Source organism: Columba livia, chromosome 13 (assembly GCF_036013475.1).
Source record: "Columba livia isolate bColLiv1 breed racing homer chromosome 13, bColLiv1.pat.W.v2, whole genome shotgun sequence".
Classification (NCBI taxonomy): domain Eukaryota; kingdom Metazoa; phylum Chordata; class Aves; order Columbiformes; family Columbidae; genus Columba; species Columba livia.
In genome coordinates, this window is record NC_088614.1 from 119,313 (window position 1) to 138,859 (window position 19,547).

The 19,547-nt window shown below is 52.2% G+C and overlaps 1 protein-coding gene across 1 annotated transcript; it reads left to right on the plus strand.

Moving 5' to 3' along the window:
• Positions 1–14,160: 14,160 nt before the first annotated feature.
• On the plus strand, positions 14,161–15,169 carry LOC135575323 (olfactory receptor 14J1-like). The gene has a single exon (XM_065028538.1). The coding sequence runs from the start codon at positions 14,237–14,239 to the stop codon at positions 15,167–15,169; it is 933 nt and encodes a 310-aa protein (XP_064884610.1). The 5' UTR covers positions 14,161–14,236.
• The last annotated feature ends 4,378 nt before the right edge of the window (positions 15,170–19,547 follow it).

Here is a 19,547-nt window from a genome sequence, read left to right on the forward strand (position 1 = left end):
TGCTGGAGGTACGGCCCCCACTGCCTGGGGGGCTGGCGTGGCATGGGACCCCACTCTGGGGAGCTCAGGGGCCAGGAGCTCAGCTTGTCTTCTCCACCCAGCCCTGCAAGGCCACGGGCTGGGAGAAGCCCTTCTGGGCTGCTCGTCCCCTGCTGAAATTGAGCATCCCTGCCTGTGGGACACGTCCCCATGGGAGACCAGGGCACCCCGGGCTCGTGTCAGAGGGATGCTCAGCGGGAGCAGCTGGTGCTGCCCAGAGCCTGAGCCCGTGCCTCCTCTGCCCCTTTCCAGGCTGGAGCCAGGGCAGCCCAGCCCTGCCCGTGGAGCAGCGCAGAGGCAAAAAACCCACCTGTGCAAGGTAAGGAGCCTCTGGGTCCCGAGGCAGGTGTGGGGCTGGGGTCTGTGCCTGGGGCACCCCAAAGGGCAGGGACATGCCTGCTCACCCCTGCCCTCTCTGCTCCTGCAGAGCACGTGACGTAAGACCACGTCACTCCCAAATCTGCTGAAGGGCACAAAGCGCAGGATCCGCTGGATGCAGGTGCTGGCCCATGGGTGCTGGTGGCCCAGGAGCTGCCCAAACTCCACTCAGCTACTGCTGGGGACATACCATGGGGTCCTGTCACCCCACAGCTCTCCCTGGGCAGCGAGAGGGGTCGGGGTGCTGAGAACCCCGTCCCACAGGTGCGCTGGGCTGGTCAGGGCAGGACCAATGCACTTTTCTGCTTGTATTTTGGCTTAGGACACACCACTCCTTGCTGCGGAGCTGCATGTCCGGCTGCTGGGGTCAAGGAAGGAGAGATGGAGGAGAAGATGGACGTAGATGTGATGGTGGAAGAACAGATGGAGGTTGATGTGATGGTGGAGGGAGAGATGATGGACGTGGACGAAGGGACAGAGGAAGAAATGGAGGTAGATGCAGAGATCGAGGAGGCAATGGATTTGGATGGATAGCTGAAGATCACAGATGGACGTACCAGCAGCCGGATAGGAACATGCTCCCCAGCCACTGCCTACAGCCGCTGCAAAAATGTTGGTGGGTGGGTTATGCATTAGACAGGAGTTTTAGGGTTTTTGTACTTGTCTGCAGTTGTTTTCTCTGTACATAGTTTTGTTTCTTTGTGTGTTCATTTGTTTTGGTAAATAGATTGATTTATGTTTTTTCAGCCCTGTGCTCTCTGTCATTTTCTTGTGTCTGCAGAGCTGTGGTTTCCGCTCGCTCTGGGTTCCTGGGGCTGGAGGTGGCTGGGGGTCCTAGCACGGCCACCCCGGGGACAGGGAGTCCCTTTGCACAGAGGGGGCCCACTTGCAGAGACATGGCACTGGGCACCAGTGGGGTTGGTTCATGAGTTGCTGGAGAGCGGTGTCCCCAACAGCAAAGCTGTCACCAGCAACGAGTGAGCCATGAGAGCCTTGGGAACGGCTGGTGCCAGGATCACAGAGAAGGTTTTGCAGCTGTAGGTGCTGCTGTTTAAGGCTCTGAACCTACACATGCGCAGGGCTTTGGAGCTGTTCCCCACCAGGCTGGGGTCAGGACCGCGGTTGCTCCCAGCTTGCAGAAGCGTCCGGGCTGGAGCCAGTGGGAGCTGTTCCTCTCCTCTGAACGCATGCAAGGACATTCAAGTCCTTCTCAAATGGTGGGGCCCAGCCTGACACACAGTGCTCCAGGTGGGGCTGCACCAAGCCTGGACCCAGTGGGACAATCCCTTCTCTTGGCTGGCTGGTCGGGCTGTGTTTGACGTCCCCAAGACGCCGTTTGCCCTCTCCGAGCCCAGGCACACTGCTGGCTCCTGAGCCGCTGCCCCCCCAGCACCCCAGATCCCTTTCTGCAGGGCTGCTCTCCAGCTGCTCCTCTCCCCGTTTAGACTTGTGCAGCTGTTGCCCCCTCCCGGGGCAGAACGCGCTTTGGGGCTTGTTACACATCAACCCATTCATCATCGCCCAGTGCTCCAGTCTGTCCAGATGCCTCCGCAGGGCCTCTCGTCTCTTGAGAAGCTCAACACGGAATCACAGACTGTTTGGGGTTGGGAAGGACCTCTGGAGATCACCTAGTCCAACCCACCTGCTAGACGGGGTGCACCAGAGCAGATGGCACAGAATGGCATCTACGTGTGTTCTCAGTGTTTCCAGAGGAGGAGACTCTGCATCCTCTCTAGGCAGCCGGTTCCAGGGCTCTGGCACCCTCACAGTAAAGAAGTTTCTCCTCATGTTGAGACAGAACCTCCTGTGTGTCATTCTGTGCCCATTGCCCCTCACCCTGTCACTGGGCACCACTGAAAAGTGTCGGGCCCGTCTTCTTCACACCCACCCTGGGGATATTTAGCAGCATGAACACGATCCCCTGTCAGCTTCTCTTCTCCAGGCCAAACAGACCCAATTCTCTCAGTCTTGCCTCTTCAGAAAGAAGCTCCAAAGCCCTCATCATCTCTGCGTCTCTCCACTGGACTCTCTCCTTTGTAAGCTTTCTTCTCCTTTGTAAGCTGGTGTCGAGGGTTTAGATTGCGGGGTGAGAATAAAAGTCTGGCAGATGTATTGTTAACCGCCTCTCCTCCCTCCACTTCCCCCTTTTGCCCCTCCCTCTCCCCCCTTCCCACTCAGGACAGGCGATCGGGAGGGATAGAAGGACAGAGAGAAGAGAGTCGGAAAAATTAAAAATGTTTTACTAATGTACTGATAAGAATAGAGAAAATAATACGAAATATACAAAACCAATCTGGAAAGTCCCTGTAACTGCAGAGCCCGCACCTGAAGTCCTGGACTGGACTGTGCAGCCAACCGGAGCTGGATTCAGTCTGTCACTAGGCCTCAGTTCGCAGGGGCGACTCGCAAGGTCCTCTCCTAATGTCGCCATAAGGAAAAGGGACGAGATCCTCATGATCTCCCACTTTTATATGAAGTATTCACGTGAATGAGATGTTATACACAGTTGGTCAGTGTCTTGGTCACCAGTTTCTCGTTGCCCCTCTCATGAGATGTCCATCCATGCTTATCAATGACCTCGCACTGCATTGCTATGTTCACCAAAACATGGATCTGGTTCTCCAGGAAAATTCAGCTGATATGAATCTTTAGCTGACAGGCAAATTCACTAAAAGAGAAACTTGTTTTTTAACAAAACCAGGACATTGCACCCCTTATAATATGCCATTCACAGAATTCTTAAACCTTATCAATACATTCTATCAATACAATCTAATTAATCACTACTACTATATATATGTATATACACATATGTACATATATACACAGGAGTAATTAATCTTAATCAGTGGACCATCCTTTGAAAAGTTCATTAGGTTCATTTTGTTATGACAGTCTCTCAGGGCAGGAAAAATGGTGCATCTAGTGCATCTCATGACCACTGTTTGTGGCTTAAAGACATCAACTTCAAAGAAGTTGTCAGGCGCCACTCCAAGAAGCCTGCGCTGGTTTCATCATCACTGTCTTGATCTGAAAGACACTTATGAAACACTGCCAGGTCTTGGGCAAAAATATCCCAGGAATGGGCTTGCCTTTACCTGAGGCAGGAGGAACCCAGACCGCCTTTCCTAACATGTTTTTCATGTGTACTACAGGGACTTTATCTCCTTCCACAGGATGAAGAATCTCTGATTGGGCAGGCCCGGTTCGATTGGTTGATCCCCCAGTGTTGACCAACCAAGTGGCTTTTGCTAAATGTGAATCCCAGTTTTTAAAGGTTCCACCACCAAGTGCCTTTAGTGTAGTTTTTAACAAACCATTGTACCTTTCAATTTTCCCAGAGGCTGGTGCATGATATGGAATATGATATACCCACTCAATACCATGTTCTTTGGCCCAATTGTCTATAAGACTGTTTCTGAAATGAGTACCATGGTCTGATTGAATTCTTTCTGGCGTACCGTGTGGCCAAAGGACTTGCTTTTCAAGGCCCAAGATAGTATTTCGGGCTGTAGCATGAGGTACGGCATATGTTTCCAACCATCCAGTGGTTGCTTCCACCATTGTAAGTACATAGCGCTTACCTTGACGTGTTTGTGGAAGTGTAATACAATCAATCTGCCAAGCTTCTCCATACTTATACTTTAACAATCGCCCCCATACCATACAGTCTTTAAACGTTTAGCTAGTTTGATTTTGGTGCAAGTCTCACATTCATGAATAACCTGTGACATAGTGTCCATAGTTAAATCCACCCCTCGATCGCGAGCCCTTTTCTATGTTGCACCTCTACCTTGATGCCCTGAAGCATCATGGGCCCACCAGGCTAGGAAAAGGTCACCTTTATGTTGCCAGTCCAAGTCCACCTCAGCTACTTTAATCTTAGCAGCTTGATCCGCTTGTTGGTTGTTTAGATGTTCCTCGGTGGTTCAACTTTTAGGCACATGAGCATCTACGTGCCGAACTTTCACAGGCAGGCTCTCTAGCCGAGCAGCAATGTCTTGCCACAGTGTGGCAGCCCAAATGGGTTTACCTCTGCCCTGCCAGTTGCTTTTCCTCCATTGCTATAGCCACCCCCACAAGGCATTTGCTACCATCCATGAGTCAGTATAGAGATAAAGTATTGGCCACTTCTCTCGTTCAGCAATGTCTAAAGCCAGCTGGATGGCTTTCACTTCTGCAAATTGACTGGATTCACCTCGTCCTTCAGTGGCTTCTGTAACTTGTCGTGTGGGACTCCACACAGCAGCTTTCCACCTTCGATGTTTTCCTACAAGATGACAGGATCCATTTGTGAACAGTGCGTACTGCTTATCAGTCTCTGAAAGAGTATTATACGGTGGTGCTTCTTCAGCACGTGTTACTTCTTCCTCATCTGGAGACATCCCAAATTCTTTGCTTTCTGGCCAGTCTGTAATCACTTCTAAGATATCTGGGCGATTGGGATTTCCAATTCAAGCTCGTTGCGTGATCAATGCAATCCATTTACTCCACGTAACTTCGGTTGCATGATGTGGAGAGGGAACCGTCCCTTTGAACATCCAGCTCAGCACCGGCAGTCGAGGTGCCAGGAGGAGCTGTGCTTCAGTACCGATCACTTCTGAAGCAGCTCGAACTCCTTCATACGCTGCCAGTATCTCTTTTTCAGTTGGAGTATAGTTGGCCTCAGATCCTTTGTATCCTCGACTCCAAAAACCTAAGCGTCGACCTCGGGTTTCTCCTGATGCTTTCTGCCAGAGGCAGGGACATTGAGAATTTTTTCCTAATATCCCATCTTAACCTCCCCGGCGCAATGTGAGGCCATTTCCTCTTGTCCTGTCTCTTGCTACTTGGGGAGAAGTTCTTTACCTGCCAAAGAGTACACCCATGCAGGCCAGGAGCTGCAGCTTCTCCAGGAGATGTTGTGGGATGCGGTGTCAAAGGCTTTACTGAAGTCTAATTACACAACCTCCACGGCCTTTCCCTCATCTACTAGGTGGGTCACCTTGTTGTAGAAGGACATCCGGTTGGTGAAGTGGGACCTGCCTTTCACAAACCATGTTGAGTGGGCCTGATCACATGGTTTTCTTGTGTGTCCTGTGTGATATCACTCAGGATGTTCTGCTCCATGACATTCCCCGGCACCGAGACCAGACTGACAGGTCTGTAGTTCCCCGGATCCTCCTTCCAGCTCTTCTTGTGGATGGGCGTCACATTAGCCAACTGCCTGTGAACTGGGGCCTCCCCAGGTAGCCAGGATTGCTGATAGATAGTGCAAAGTGGCTTAGTGATCACCTTGGCCAGCTCCCTCAGCACTCTTGGGTATATCCCATCTGGCCCCATAGACTTGTGGGTGTGCAAGTGGTGTAACAGGTAGTTAACCATTTCCCCTTGGATAACCGGGGCTTCATTCTGCACCCTAAGCTTGTCTCCTGTGTCAGGGGGCTGGGTACCTGGAGCACAACTGCTCTGACTCTTAAAGACTGAGGCAAAGAAGGCATTTAGTACCTCAGCCTTTCCCTCGTCTTCTGTCGCTGTGTTTCCCCCCATACCCCTCAGGGGATGGAGATTCCCTTTAGCCCTCCTTTTGTTGCTCATATATTTATAGGAACATTTCTTGTTGCCTTTCGCAGTGGTGGCCAGGCTCAGCTCTAGTTGGTCTCTGGCCTTTCTAATTTTCTCCCTGCATAACTTTGCGGCATTCTTGTATTCCTCTTGAGCAGCCTGCCCCTCCTTGCAAAGCTTATCAATTCTCCCTTTATTCCCAAGTTCCAGCCTCAACTCTCTATTCAGCCAGGCCGGAAATTCTTCCCCGCCATCTCGTCTTTAGGCAGACAGGGACAGCGTGCTCCTGTGCCTCTAAGATTTCCTTCTTGAAGAGAGACCAGTTTTCCTGGGCTGCTTTGTCCTTCAGGACTGCTTCCCAAGGGACTCTGCCAAGCAGGCTCCTGAACAGGTCCAAGTTTACCCTTTGGATGTCCAAGGTGGCAGTTCTGCTGAGCATCCTGCTAACTTCTCCAAGAACAGAAAACTCCATCATTTCATGGTCACTATGCCCAAGGTGACCTCCCCGTTGCCCACGAGTCCTTCTGTATTTCTTTTGATGGTATCCATGCAGGTCCTGGTCACGTAAGAGCTCACTTGTTGCTGGTGGCAGCTTTGCTGTTGGGGACACCGCTTTCCAGCAGCCCATGAACCAACCCCACTGGTGCCCAGTGCCATGAGCTCTGCAAGTGGGACCACTCTGTGCACAGGGACCCCCTGTCCCCAGGGCGGCCGTGCCAGCACCCCCAGACACCTCCAGCCCCAGGAACCCAGAGTGAGTGGAAACCACAACTCGGCAAATACCAGAAAAAGACAGAGAGCGCAGGTCTGAAAAAACATGAATAAATATATTTGCAGGAAAAAATAGAAAAGTAAACCTATTTAGAGAAAGAAACCCGAACTACAACAAATGAAATACAATCAACATACTACTTAATACATACAACATAAACAGACACTACACTATCAATAAATACACACTACAAATCAATACACTACGTAAATACACACAACAAACTACTAACTCCCTCTTCTGTCTATCCCACCCCACCAAGCCCATCATCAACATATCATCTACCCATCCACTTCCATATCCTCTAACATGTCACTGTCCACTTCCATTTCTTCCTCTTCATCCTCATCCACTTCCATGTCTTCATCCATCTGCACTTGATCCACCTCCATGTCTTCTTCAATGTTTTCATCCACCTCCATCTCCTCTACCTGCTCATCCCCCATGCAGCAACTGGCTCTCCAGCCCCCAGCACAGTGTGGTGTAACCTAAGGCAAAAGCCAAGCAGAAAAGTGCATTGGTCCTGCCCTGGGCAGCTCAGCAGAGCTGCGGGACGTGGGTCTCAGCACCCCTGACCCTTCTTGCTGCCCAGGGAGAGCTGTGGGGTGATGGGTCCCCTGGGCACTTCGCCAGCAGGAGCTGCCTGGATTTTGGGCAGCTCGTGGGCCACCAGCACCCACAGGCCAGCACCTGCATCCGGAGTATCCTGTGCATTGTGCACTTTGGCATCGTGTGGAGCTTGGTGTTCTTGCAGGTCTGTGGGAGCAGAGAGGGCAGGGGTGAGCAGCCATGTCCCTGCCCTTTGGGGTGCCCCAGGCACAGACCCCAGCCCCACACCTCCCTTGGTGCCCAGAAGCTCCTTACCTTGCACAGGTTGTTTTTTTGCCTCCGCGCTGCTCCACGGGCAGGGCGGGGCTGCCCTGGCTCCAGCCTGGAAAGGGGCAGAGGAGGCACGGGCTCAGGCTCTGGGCAGCACCAGCTGCTCCCGCTGAGCATCCCTCTGACACGAGCCCGGGGTGCCCTGGTCTCCCATGGGGACGTGTCCCACAGGCAGGGATGCTCGATTTCAGCAGGGGACGAGCAGCCCAGAAGGGCTTCTCCCAGCCCGTGGCCTTGCAGGGGTGGCTGGAGAGGACGAGCTGAGCTCCTGGTCCTCAAGCTCCCCAGAGTGGGGTCCCGACCCCACGCCATCCCCGCAGTGCCTGCTCCCGCCTGCCCGGGCAGTGGAGGTGCCCAAAGCCATGGAGCGGGACTGTACCTCCGGCAACACAAATCTCCTCTTCCTCCGGAGCTTCACAACAAAAGACGGGCTGAGCAGAAAAAAGGGACTGAGATGCTGGGTGTAGACGAGAAAGGTTGGGTCATGCGGTCGAGGCACTGGGAATGGGAGAGAAGGGCTGGACTGGGAGCAGGGTAAGCGGGAAGAAAGTAAGAGGAGCAGACAAGGTGGGCAGTGCTGAGAGCTGGAGAGGGTCGCTGTGGTGTGGTCGTTGACGGGCACCAGCGCTGCAGATGGAACACGAGCCATGACATCACACCTGGATTGCATGGGCACTCTGGTTTGGCTGTGCAGCAGGGATGGGGATGACGCGCTCTCAGTGGTGGTTATGGAGGTACTAACCTGCCTTTTCACCAGTTTCATCATCCCAACCAGTTCTACTTCCATGCAGCCTTGAGCGGTTCTTCCCAACCATCCCGTCATGCCCGGCAGCCATCCTCACCCCTCAGAAATGTTGTTCCTGCAGTAGCTGAAGTTCACCTCCCTGTCCATGGCCATCCCTTTGCAGGCTCTGGTCTCTCTCTGCCCCTGTACAGCACAGCCGCTCTTCCATGTGGGCATGAATGGCACCGCAAGGCGCAACCTGGGTAGAATCAAGGAAGACTCAAAATTCGTGGGGGTGCCAGTGAATTCAAGTGGTGCCCAAGTCATCTTCTCCTCCCTTCTACCATTCGCAGGAAAGGGGGCAGCCAGAAATGTATAATGCACGTCAACTTCTGGCTTTGTGGCTGGTGCCGTCCTGAGGGTTTTGGCTTTTCCTGCAATTGGACATTCTTTGATGACTGGAGTGGATTATTGAAGCAGTTTAACTAAGTTGTTCGTTCAGCATTGGGGACGCAGATGGAACAGTGTCTGATTTAACTGTAATTGCAGAAGTAACTTTGAGAGGCACAGGTTGATGAGGAGCCTGGTGCTTGGCCTGGAAGGCAAAGCTAAGCCCTTCTCTTAGATAAAATAAGTAGTCACATAGTCTTTTCTCAAACAGAAGTATGGAGAAGTTTTTTCTCACATGCAAAAGCTTCCAACTGAATGACCTCCAGTGTTGGGAGCGCTCTGTAAATGTCATATCCCTGCCAGGGGGATCAAGATGTTGACAATTTGAACTGGGAGTCTTTTAGTCTCTACCTTTTTTCCCTGTAGCTACTTCCAAAGCTTATCTGGCACCGTTAGGGAAATTAAAAGAAACAAAGAGCTCTAGACACTTCGGGGGTTGGTTTTACCTTTTTTTTGTTTGTTTGTTTTTAACCCCTGTCTCTACATTTCTTACTTCTAAGCTGATTGTGGGTTTGCATCAGGGTTGTGTTCTGGAATAGAAAACCTGTGCTTGTAGTTCAGCCAACAGAGCCTGCATTGCAGAGCTGACATGTGCTAACAGGGAAATGATGGGCAGAGATGGGATGCATTGTGGTTTTTGGCCAAGTCATCTCTTCCAGAAAGAGTCACTAGTGTAAGAATAGTTGTACTGACAAAACTTTCGGATTGTACTTTTGTCACTGCTTGTATGACACGGCCTTTTCCACCCAAAATAAACAGAGTACAAAAAGCTGCTGTATAGTTGCCTAATAGCCATTGTCTCCTCTACAGGCTCCTGAGATTTTCATGTGAATCTGTAGGTGCAAAACATGCACGGGACTCGTGCTGAAAAACCCCTGTATATAGTGGCATGTTTTGTTTGTGGCCCCCATCAAAGTCTTTTGAAATTATTATACTTCTGAGATGAATCTTGGCATTCTCCTTACAGACAAGTCTCCTGAGGTGCCTGTTGTGCAGTTTGTAAGGGTCTCCGGGGAAACCTTGGGGCTAATTCCTCCTCCTTGCTTGACCTTAAAGATTAACAAAAGAGGGAGAGCAGAAGGGTAAATCTGTCTCTGGAGAGAATGTGATCTAAGGTCTACAGGCAGGTCCTCAGAAAAATACTCTATTTCTCTTGGTGTTAAAAACCTGCTTTTAAAATTGAAAAATCAAATTCAGGGCAGTTTTTCCCTTTAATGCCAGTTCCAGGCCTGCAGTGTTACGTGAGGTGTCAAAGCTCTCACACACCCCTACATGCACTTGGCGAGCACAGCCAGGACAAGCTGCAGCCTGTGCTGTTTGACATCCATGCAGTAACCGCCAAGGCGTGTGGGACAAGTCACACAGCTTGGGGTGCTGCCGTGGGGGCGTACAGGCTTTTCAGGAGATGGGCTGGAAGGATCAGGGGTGGGATTCCCTCAAAGTGAAGGAGTTGCGTGGATCTATGGAGCTCCTTTCTGTGGTGACATGGGTTTTCATTGCGAGTGAGAGTACCAATGACAAGGCCCTGGGGCTGTGGGGGCACATGGCCATGCCCCCCAACAAGCTGGGGCCACCGAAAGTGGGGCACAGCAGTCAGGGAGAGGCACCAGGATGAGGAGGAGAAAGCAGCACTGAAAGACTGTGCTAGGGAAACTGAAATTATTTCCTTTTTCTCGAATAAACTCTTGATGGAACCTGCTACTGCTGCCATTGTAGTGGCCTCTTCCTGGGCTCAGGAGAGTCCTGGAGGCCAGGGCCCCTTTTCGTTAGGGGGCACCGGGGGATCCCTGGGCGAGTGGTCCCTGCCCTGGCCAGCAGTGGAGGGACTGTGGCTGCAGCCGTGCAGGGAGAGTCCAGACCTTCAGAAACTTTAGGATCCACCATCAGGAATCTCTTAAGTTTTACAAGGAGAAGTGGCCAGTTCTGTACCGGGGCAGGAGAACAACCCCAACCATCAGGACCTGGCACACCAAGCAGTGACCCTGAGGAGAAGGGCCTGGGCACTACAAGGTCCCCACACCAGCCCGTGGTGCACGCTCACCATGAACAAGGCAGCTGCACACGGGGCTGCATGAGGAGGAGCGTGGGGACCCAGACACCTGCAGTTCTCATCCCATTCAGTTCAGCACTGGTGTGACCCCACACACGCGTGTGTGCCAGTGTGCGGCTTCCCAGTTTGGAGCAGCAGGGAGGAACTGGAGAGTGCAGGGCTGTGCCAAGGCAGGTTCAGCACCTTGTGCACGTGGTGTGGGATGCTGAGGGACCTGGGCTGCTTTGGCCCAGCAGTGCTGGGGTGGCTGCAGCAGTGCAGGAGTAGCCTGAGAGTGCTTGAAGGGTGGTTCAGAGACGGTGGAGGTTTCTCCATAGTGGGAAAGAGCATGAGAAAGAAATAATGGCCCAAAGTGCAGCTGCGGAGGTCCAGGCTGGACGCGAGCAGAAAGGAATGTGAGTGGAAGGGCAGTGCTGTGAACTACCTGTGCTTGTAGTTCAGCCAACAGAGCCTGCATTGCAGAGCTGACATGTGCTAACATGGAAATGATGGGCAGAGATGGGATGCATTGTGGTTTTTGGCCAAGTCATCTCTTCCAGAAAGAGTCACTAGTGTAAGAATAGTTGTACTGACAAAACTTTCGGATTGTACTTTTGTCACTGCTTGTATGACACGGCCTTTTCCACCCAAAATAAACAGAGTACAAAAAGCTGCTGTATAGTTGCCTAATAGCCATTGTCTCCTCTACAGGCTCCTGAGATTTTCATGTGAATCTGTAGGTGCAAAACATGCACGGGACTCGTGCATGCACGGGACTCGTCCCTGGTCAGCAGAGGGAGTCTGCATCAGCCCAAGGCTTTGTGCTTCAAGGAACAGCTGGGGAGGATGGAGAGATCTCAGCAAAGGAAGGAAGATGCTCAGACAAGAGCAAGGTGGGGCAGCAGGGGGGATGTCTTCAGCCTGCAGGGACACAGGTGCAGGGGATCCACAGCACAGGACAGGCTGTCGTGGAGATGATGAAGGGATGTAAAAAGGCTGAAAGGCCCACCAGACATGAGCTCCTTCTCCCCTTGGCTATGGCTGTTGTCTGCACCTCTGATGCCTGTGAGGAGACACCTTGTCCTTCCAGCACAGGGGCCTCATGGCCTCCTTGTCCCCAGCCAGGAACCTGGAAGGAGTGGGACCATAGTCCTGCCCTTGGCCTTGCACAGCTCCACATCACACTGTCCCAGGAAGAGCCCTGGGCAACGTGGGAGAGACAGGATCTGATTTCTAAAGGGGAGTCAAGGCTTTGCCCTTTGATTAATGAACCACATTCAGGTTTACTCAGCATCAGAGAGACCTTTACTTTGCTTTTCCTGACCTATCATCACTGCCTCCAGTTTTCTGCTGTCCAGACCCTAAGACAGATTCTCAGTTGTGTCCCTTAGTGGGACCCATTAACATTACAAGAAACTTTGGAGTTTGTTTCTGACTTTGACTTCTTGGGAGGTTTCATCAAATTCCCCTAAGGGTCTGATGTCCATGGACTCAGCACCAAACCCACCAGAGGGGTCATTAAAGCACCTTGTGCTGCTCCTGTGCTGCTGAGCTGGGCTGGGCTGCTGGGACACAGGGAGCTCATGGCAAGCGGCAGCGCTGCAGGGAGACAGCTCTTGCCCAGGAGCAGCTCCTCTGCACACGCAGCAGGGCTGAAGGCTCTGCCTGGGGATGTCAGGAGACAAGCAAGGCAGAGAGAGATTAAAGGTGGTCAGGACTGGGAGGATGACTGAGAGCTCACTGGAGGAGAAACCTTTGCAGCCCTTGCCATGGTAAGTCTCTGGGTGCAGGGCAGTGCAGCTGTAGCTCCTGGAGGCACCTCCTCAAACTGGCACAGGCACAGCTTGTGGGATCTTTAAGGACCGGACTCTTGTCAGGCCATGTTGAACAGCTTTGAAGCCGGGTGAGCACCCAGGGGTGCCCAGGGCTGTCCTGCAGAGCAGGGTCCCTGCACCCCAGGTCTGTGCCGGGGCAGGGACTCTGCCGCCTGCCAGGGTCAGCGCTCAGCCTGCCCGGGAGATCCCAGCAACAAGGAGGGGAGAAGCTGTGTGGGGAAGGAGTGATCCCAGGCAGGACAGGGTCATTCTGCCTTTGAGAGGGTGCTGTGTGGATCAGAGTTGCTGACAACTCACCCCCAGGGACATTCCAAGAGGGACAACAAGGCAGGGATTATCTGACAGGAAAGCAATTATTGTCTTTTGTCTTTTACTCTTGGCTGGCTGGCTAGGAAAGGTAAGATGGAAATATGTCTTGCAGTTACGGAGGAAGTGCTGAAACTCCAAATATTTATTTTTCTCTGAGAGCGCAATTCAACGCTCTCTGGCTCACAGAGCAGCAACATCTCCTTTCCAGCCCCTTTAGGGCTGGTGTGATGTTCTCAGCAGAATCCGCACACACATAGAGATGTTCCTGGGCAGTGCTGAGCTGCCAGGAGGTTTGTGCAGGGAAGAGCTGAGCACACAGGGGGTGGGACAGACTGACACTGAGAGCAGTGACAGGGAGGAGACATGGGGACAGAGAAACAGCTCCCGGCAGGGACAGCTCCAGGCAGTGGAGACCTGGGCAGGGGGAGAGAGGGACCTCTGCCAAAAGTGCCATCACAGGGGGACATTGGGCACCTCCCTGCCATCCCCTGCAGTGTTGATGTCTACGCCTTAGCAGGGCGGCCAGGCTCCTCTCCCACCCACCACAGCTTCTGTCCTCAAGTCTGTGGTGTCTTGAGCTGAGTCACTTCCTTTGGCAGCCCAGCTTCCAAGAAGGAGAAGCTCCTGAGGGCCTGTCCGTGTCTCCCTGTTCTCTCTCAGCAGGAGGGCCGGACCATGTCTCCTTGTCCACTCGGTGGCTCTGCTGCCTGTGTTCTTCCCTCAAACTCCCTGCAGTTGGGCTTTCAGCTGAAGATCAGATACTGATGCTGCAAGTTCTGCCATGCAGATGTCTCTGTGGGAGCACATTCCCTAAGCCCATCATGCCCTGTGGGGCTCTGGGATGTGCGATGTGTGGGGCTGCGGAACGAGCCCATTCTGTCCCAGTCAGAACGGCTTTAGGACACCCCAGTGCTTCCCTGGCATGATATTGTGAATTATGATTACGATATAAGTAGATTATGATTATGTATAAACACAAGAACTCACCACCTTTCCCAGGTCCCGGTGCTGTAGGGCAGGGTTGACTCCTTGGGAGCCCACAGTAAGAGGCCCTGATCCTCACAGCACAATCAGAAAGCACAAACCAACACTCCAGCCAGGGAGATGTCCACAGGGGCTGCCAAAAAGGAGAGAACAAATGCATTTCTGTATGCGGTGGCACAGGTGGGAGTAGAAGAGGGATGCTGGTTGAGCGGGGGGAGAGATTTTCTGGGAGAACTCTGTCCTGATTTGTCAACGTGATCTCCTGTTTCCACAGTAATGACCAGAGGCAGCAGATGTCCAACAGCAGCTCCATCACCCAGTTCCTCCTCCTGGTGTTCACAGACACACGGGAGCTGCAGCTCTTGCACTTCTGGCTCTTCCTGGGCATCTACCTGGCTGCCCTCCTGGGCAACGGCCTCATCATCACCACCATAGCCTGGGACCAGCACCTCCACACCCCCATGTACTTCTTCCTGCTCAACCTCGCCCTCCTCGACCTGGGCTCCATCTCCACCACTGTCCCCAAAACCATGGCCAATTTCTTCTGGGACACCAGGAACATCTCCTACACAGGATGTGTTGCACAGCTCTTTCTCTTTACCTCCTTGGTAGTAGCAGAGTATTGTCTCCTCACCATCATGTCCTACGACCGCTACGTTGCCATCTGCAAACCCCTGCACTACGGGACCCTCCTGGGCAGCAGAGCTTGTGTCCACATGGCAGCAGCTGCCTGGGGCATTGCTTTCCTCTATTCTCTGCTGCACACGGCCAATACATTTTCACTGCCCCTGTGCAAGGGCAATGCCCTGGGCCAGTTCTTCTGTGAAATCCCCCAGATCCTCAAGCTCTCCTGCTCACACTCCTACCTCAGGGAAGCTGGGTTTCTTCTAGTCGGCTTTTCTTTCGCTTTTGGCTGTTTTGTGTTCATTGTGGTGTCCTATGTGCAGATCTTGAGGGCCGTGCTGAGGATCCCCTCTGAGCAGGGACGGCACAAAGCCTTTTCCACGTGTCTTCCTCACCTGGCCGTGGTCTCCCTGTTCCTCAGCACTGCCATGTTTGCCTACCTGAAGCCCCCCTCCATCTCCTCCCCATCCCAGGACCTGGTTTTGTCCTTTCTGTACTCGGTGGTGCCTCCAGCAGTGAACCCCCTCATCTACAGCATGAGGAACCAGGAGCTCAAGGATGCCCTGAGGAAACAGATGACCGGATTTCTTCTGAAGCTATAAACTGTCTCTAATTTCTTCTACATAAGAGTTGTAGTCCAACTCATTGCAGGTTCAGCCTGTGTGCAGTATTTTTTGTTTCTCCTTGTGTTTGCTTATTATGAAAATATTTTAATTTCCTTTGTAATTCACTGCCTGCTTTTCTTTTCTCACTGAGTGGCTGTGTCAGTGATGAATTCGTGCTCTCTGTGTTCAAGTAAAATAAAGGGACCTTCCACCATTTTTTTTCTACTGACATCGTAACTCCAAGGCCTTTCTGGAGCTGCAGGGACAGTTCCTGTGATGGGTGGAGGGGAAACGTGTCCAGCATGGCAGCCCTGCCAGGGAGCAGCAGCGCTTGGTCTTCCAGAGCTGTTCTGGTTCCACTCCCACACTCCCCTTCTCATCCCTGGTGTTGGTGCAAGGCCTGAGTGCTCTGGCAGCTTGGTCACCGTCCTGCTGTGTGTCAGTGCTGTGAGCGCAGGCAGGGACAGGCAACGGGCACTGCTGTGACAGAGCTGGACTCAGAACAGCCTTTCCAGATAGAAAGGTGATCTCCTATAGGCAGTACATGACGGTTTATATCTTCAAGCATATGAGTACAAAAGTGTCCCACAGATTCAGACACCAGAGTACAGCTGAACAGTGTGTGTGTGCAGGGCTGGCACACAGCAGTGTCCTCTCACAGCCAGGCCTCCTGCCAGAGACCTGCAGGACCAGCAGAGCAGGGGCTGGGCTGTGCCCGTGTGCACTGGACACCCCGTGGAAGGAGCCTCAGGTCAATCATCATGGACTGGCCCCTCACAACCACCATTTCCAGCCCTGGCCTATCTCCCCAGCTCACAGAGGTTGCTCTTCTCTCCATGGAGGGACCCTGAATGAGTAGGTCAGAAACCCATGTTTGCACTGTTCAAATGAGATGTGAGCACGCACATCATGTATGTGAGGTGACATGACCCTGAGTGAGGAAAAATTCCATCAGCTATTCCTGGAGGTTCCATGAAGGCCTGTGGGACAGACAGTTTCTCGAGGTCACTTCACATTGGGAGTGACAGCCCATGGGAAACCACCCACTGGGATCTTCTTCCTTGAACTGAGGTCCCTGTGTCCATTCCTCATGATGTGGGACATCTCAGGTGAGTACAGAGCATGTGACACGCCACAGGGCTGAGGTGCATCCCGACCCGTTGCAGTGGCAACAGGAGGCCAGAGGGACACTGTGACTCCTGCCTCTGTGTGTAAAAGGGACAGACTCTGTCTGTGAACATCCCTGGGTGCATAAGGAGTCCATGAGGTCTGGTCACATGTGGATACTTAATGAAACCCAGACATTTCTGTGTGTGACTCCAGGAACAAACTCCACAGGCCCACTGAGATTCATCTCAGCTACCTTGGACAGGCTCATTGCAAGTGCTCCAGTCTCCTACCTCACCCTTGCACCTGATTCTGGATTGTGCTCTCAAAAGTGCCATAGAAACCAGAATGCTTCTGGGGTCCTTAGAAAATGCAGACCTCAAACCCATCTTCAAGAGAGCACAAACAAGAACTGGGATAACTACAGGCTGGTCACCCTTCCTCCCATCCTGGGAAAGTGTTGGGACATGTCCTCCTGCAGCCATGTCCAGGAATGTGAAGGACAAAAAAGGGATTGGTGAACCCAAATGTATAGGGGAAAGAAAGGCACGTTGTGTACAGGGTGTTTGCAAGGCTCAGACATGGTCTCCTTCTGGCCAGAGTGGTGCTGATGGGGCTCAAGAAGTGGATGCTGGGTGGGAAGCTGGCTGAACCATCAAGCCCAAATATCATCAGTGGTACAAAGTCCTCCATGCAGCCAGTTGCTGGTGTCATCTCTCAGTGACCAGCACTTGGACCAACACTGTTGAACGTCTTTATTCTCCCCTTCTATGATGTAACAGAGAGCACTTTCAGTGCCTTAGAGGAAGATGCAAACCTGGTTGGAGGCCTTGAGCAACCTCACCTGGGTCACCCTGCCCTGAGCAGGAGACTGAGACAAATGAGTGAGACAAGGGGTCTCTGCAAACCTCAGTTATTCTGTGATTTGACAGAATTTTTGCCTTGGAGAGGTTTTTGGAGAGAGAATAGGTAGAAGAATAGGAAAAAAAAAATAAAAGAAAGGCAGAAGAGGAGATACAGAAGGTGTTAACGGAAGTACAGGAGTTCCAGTGAGGAGCGCTTTTCACTCACATTGTTAGTAGGAAATATATTTGACAAATTTGAACAAGGTGAGGAAGCGAGATGGGTGTCTACAGCCTGTGGGAAAGAGGGGCAGGTGTAGGATGATGTAGAACACACTTCAGTCTTGGTCAGGTCTGGGGTGCTGAGGAGGGGGACGGATGAGTGTGGTATTAGAGGGTCAGTTGTGTCTCAGACACTCATAATCCAGTCAGAATCATGTGGCTGTGAAGGGGACTGTGGGGTCAGTTCTGTCTCTGGAGGTGACAGCCCAGCAGCAGGGACACAGCTGGGAAAGAACCTCTGCCAAAGTGCCCACAGGCCCTACCCAGGAAGAGGCCTTGGAGACGGGATGTCATGTCCATCCCACCTGAGAACATGATGGGACAGCAGCAGGAACGTGGTTGTGTCTGTCAGAGAAGCTGAAAGGCCAGCAAAAGTCACGGGATTTAGGAGATCAAGGTGAGGTGACTTCTCTCCAGTCAGGTAAAAGACCACAAGAAGCCTAACGGGTTGGGTTCCCTGCATGAATGGCAGTTTCTGAGGTGGCTGAGCTTTCCTTGATAGTGGGAAAAAGCAGAAGAGGGAAAAAAATATCACAAAGTGCAATTTGGAAGGTGCAGACTGGATATCAGGAGGGAGAAATGTCACTGGAAGGGCAGTGCTGTGGGGCAAGAGCTCACCCAGAGGGAGCTGGATCAGCCCGTGGTTTGTGTTCCAAAGAGCAGCCGGTGAGGGTGCAGACACATCAGTGAAGGTGCAGAAATGCTGGGCTGAGAGCAGGTGGGGAAGCGAGATGGGTGTCCACAGGACTTGATAATCCTTGTGGGTCCCTCCCAACTTGTGACATTCTATGATTTTACAATTCTATGAAATATTAGTTCACAAGTCCATGTTTTCATTGTGCAGATGAGTTGTAAACATACATGTCATGTGCCTTTCCACTGTGTGTATGTGGTGAGATGAACCCAAGTGAGCACAAATGCTTTCAGCTATTCCTTGGGCTGCCATAAATGTCAGTGGGGCAGAGGTGGTGTTCAGGGGTCTCTTCCAACCTGCGTTATTGTAGGATTCCATGAATCTTTTCCTTGGAGAGCTCTTTCACATCAGAATAAACAGGAAGAAGACAAAAAATCAGAGGCAGAAGCAGAGATATAAAATGCCCCAGAGTAAATACAGGAGCTCCTCTGAGGAACATTTCTTCACTCAAACCCTTGATAGGAAATCTATTGCATAAATTTGATGCAACCAGCTTAGTTTGATCTGCTCACACACTGGACCACAAGGAGGGTTACAGCTGGGTACGATGTCATGTGGTCACTTGTGTCTCAGGAACTCATAGTCCAGTAGGAAGCCAATGGCTGTGGAGGGGACTGTGAGGTCATTTCTGCCTCTGCAGGGGATTGGCCAACAGCAGGAACATGGCTGGGAAAGGACTGTGAGGTCATACGCACGAGACGAGCAATCAGGCCCAATCAGCATGGCTTTGTGAAAGGCAGGTCCTGCTTGACCAGCCTGATCTCCTTCCGTGACAAGGTGACCAGCTGAGCAGATAAGGGAAAGTCTGTCGTGGGGAGTGAATCCACCACACAGGCTGTGGGTGTTGCATCCTTAGACTGCAGTAAAGCCTTTGACACCGTAGCCCACAGCATCTCCTGGAGAAGCTGCAGCTCATGGCCTGGGTGGTGTGTCTGCGATGGGTAAAGAACTGGCTGGAAGGCATTTTAGAGCCATTTGTCCCCTTCCTGTTCACATGGGCATCGCATGATTGCATCACTGCTCTCTTCCCCAGTGTAGACAGGCACAAGGCCTTCTCCACCTGGACGTCTCACCAATGCCACTGTTTTCTCCAGCACCCTCATCCTTGACTGTGGGATGCCCAGAACAGCCCTCCCAAGACTGTTTGGCAATGCCTTTTTTCTACACCTTCCCCACATCCCTGCTCAATTCCCTCATCCACAGCCTAAGGACCAGAAAGGTAGGGTACAAGTGGGACATAGAGAAAAAAGGTCAGAAAAGCTTTTAGATGCACAGATAGCCCATCAACATGTTGGCCTGCTGTTCTCTTCTGAACAGGCCCAGAGGACCTGGACAGCATTTGCTGCGTCCCAGAAACTCACCTGGAAGGTTGAGATATGGAGAAAAGGTTTGGTCTGGGAAGGGACAGACAGGAGCTGGTGGAACTGGCTGGTATGACTGTGAGACATCT